We start from the raw sequence: 1,196 nt of genomic DNA, 5'->3' as shown, positions 1-1,196 counted from the left end.
TATGTATTCGTCATTAAATATTTAGGTGGGTGGGAAAATTAGAGTACTTACATTTTTATGTTTAAAAAATCCTTTTTAAAATAGTTTTTACCTATAAGAGCATCACAATTTTACCTTTAAGAGCATTTCCTCTTATTTTATATGATATTCATTGCATCCTAGACTCACCGGCAAAATGGCAACTTTAACATGAGCTTCTTTTATGTTTTCTTTCATTATTATTATTGTTTCTTGCAGCACATAATCTTCACTCTCAGTAGCTTGATTATGGACATGCAGTGAGAAATTGGGTTTAGCTATCAAGTGAATGGCAATGTCCCCAAGCAGTCCTTTATCTCGAACTACTTGTAACTGAAGAATGGTGATGTTCTCTGTGAGAGAAACATGCCTCAAGTAAATAAGCTTTTCTATTTGCTGTCAATGCTGTTCCAAACACTTGGGGTGGAATGTTCTGCTCTATCCCTTTTAGACAGTTAAGGATAGAGAAGTAAAATAAAGACAATGTATTATTCTGTGCTTTGTTTCCCTTGTCCCCAAAGTTGAGCTGATAATCACCATCCACTCCTAGCATTACATCCCAGTTTCAGTCACTCACTTCTGATTCTCTAATGCACCCTCCTGTGTTGCACATGTCATACAGAAATTGCTGAAAAGTCTTAGGGAAGTGCATCTATGCAGGATGAGCAGATATGATAATTACCAATGCAAAAAGATTCTTCAAAAAACACAAAGTCATCATTTAATGACTAATCATTAGAAGAAGAGCCAAGTTGTTCTTACAGCGATGTGCCTAACACAGGCTCAAAGTATTTCACAGCACCTATTTTTTATTTCATTTCTTAGAATTTTAAAAATTTAATTTGCCATATAAAATGAAAAAATAAAGCCTGGCAATCTCCCCCACTGGTCTGTGAGTTCCTGATAACCAAATATTATGTCTTTGTTCCCAGAATACACAGTGCAATTCCTGGAACTTACTTGGTGCTTCAAAAATGTTTGTTGAATGAAAAAAGAAACAGATCATTTTATCATTAAGTCTATTGCTTCTCTTTCTGTACATATGGATACATAAAGGCCCAGGAAAATAACTACATGTCATTTTTTTTAATCGACTGTTTAAATGAAAGGTACTTTAAAGATGGGTGTCCCTGTTATTATCTGAAAATTTTAGAACCTTCACATAGTATATTCTAAAT

General features: G+C 34.0%; 1 protein-coding gene across 1 annotated transcript in view; it reads right to left on the bottom strand.

Annotated features, from left to right (window-relative positions):
- The window catches only part of ADGRV1 (adhesion G protein-coupled receptor V1), a 539,879-nt gene that overhangs the window by 382,633 nt on the left and 156,050 nt on the right, over positions 1 to 1,196 (bottom strand). The window contains exon 50 of the mRNA XM_012644750.1: positions 169 to 369. Coding sequence (XP_012500204.1) covers positions 169 to 369 — 201 coding nt within the window. The remainder of the gene's footprint in view (positions 1 to 168; positions 370 to 1,196) is intronic.

Source organism: Propithecus coquereli, unplaced genomic scaffold (genome assembly GCF_000956105.1).
Source record: "Propithecus coquereli isolate 6110/MARCELLA unplaced genomic scaffold, Pcoq_1.0 Scaffold22, whole genome shotgun sequence".
Lineage (NCBI taxonomy): Eukaryota > Metazoa > Chordata > Mammalia > Primates > Indriidae > Propithecus > Propithecus coquereli.
This window is presented reverse-complemented; position numbering and strand designations above follow the sequence as displayed.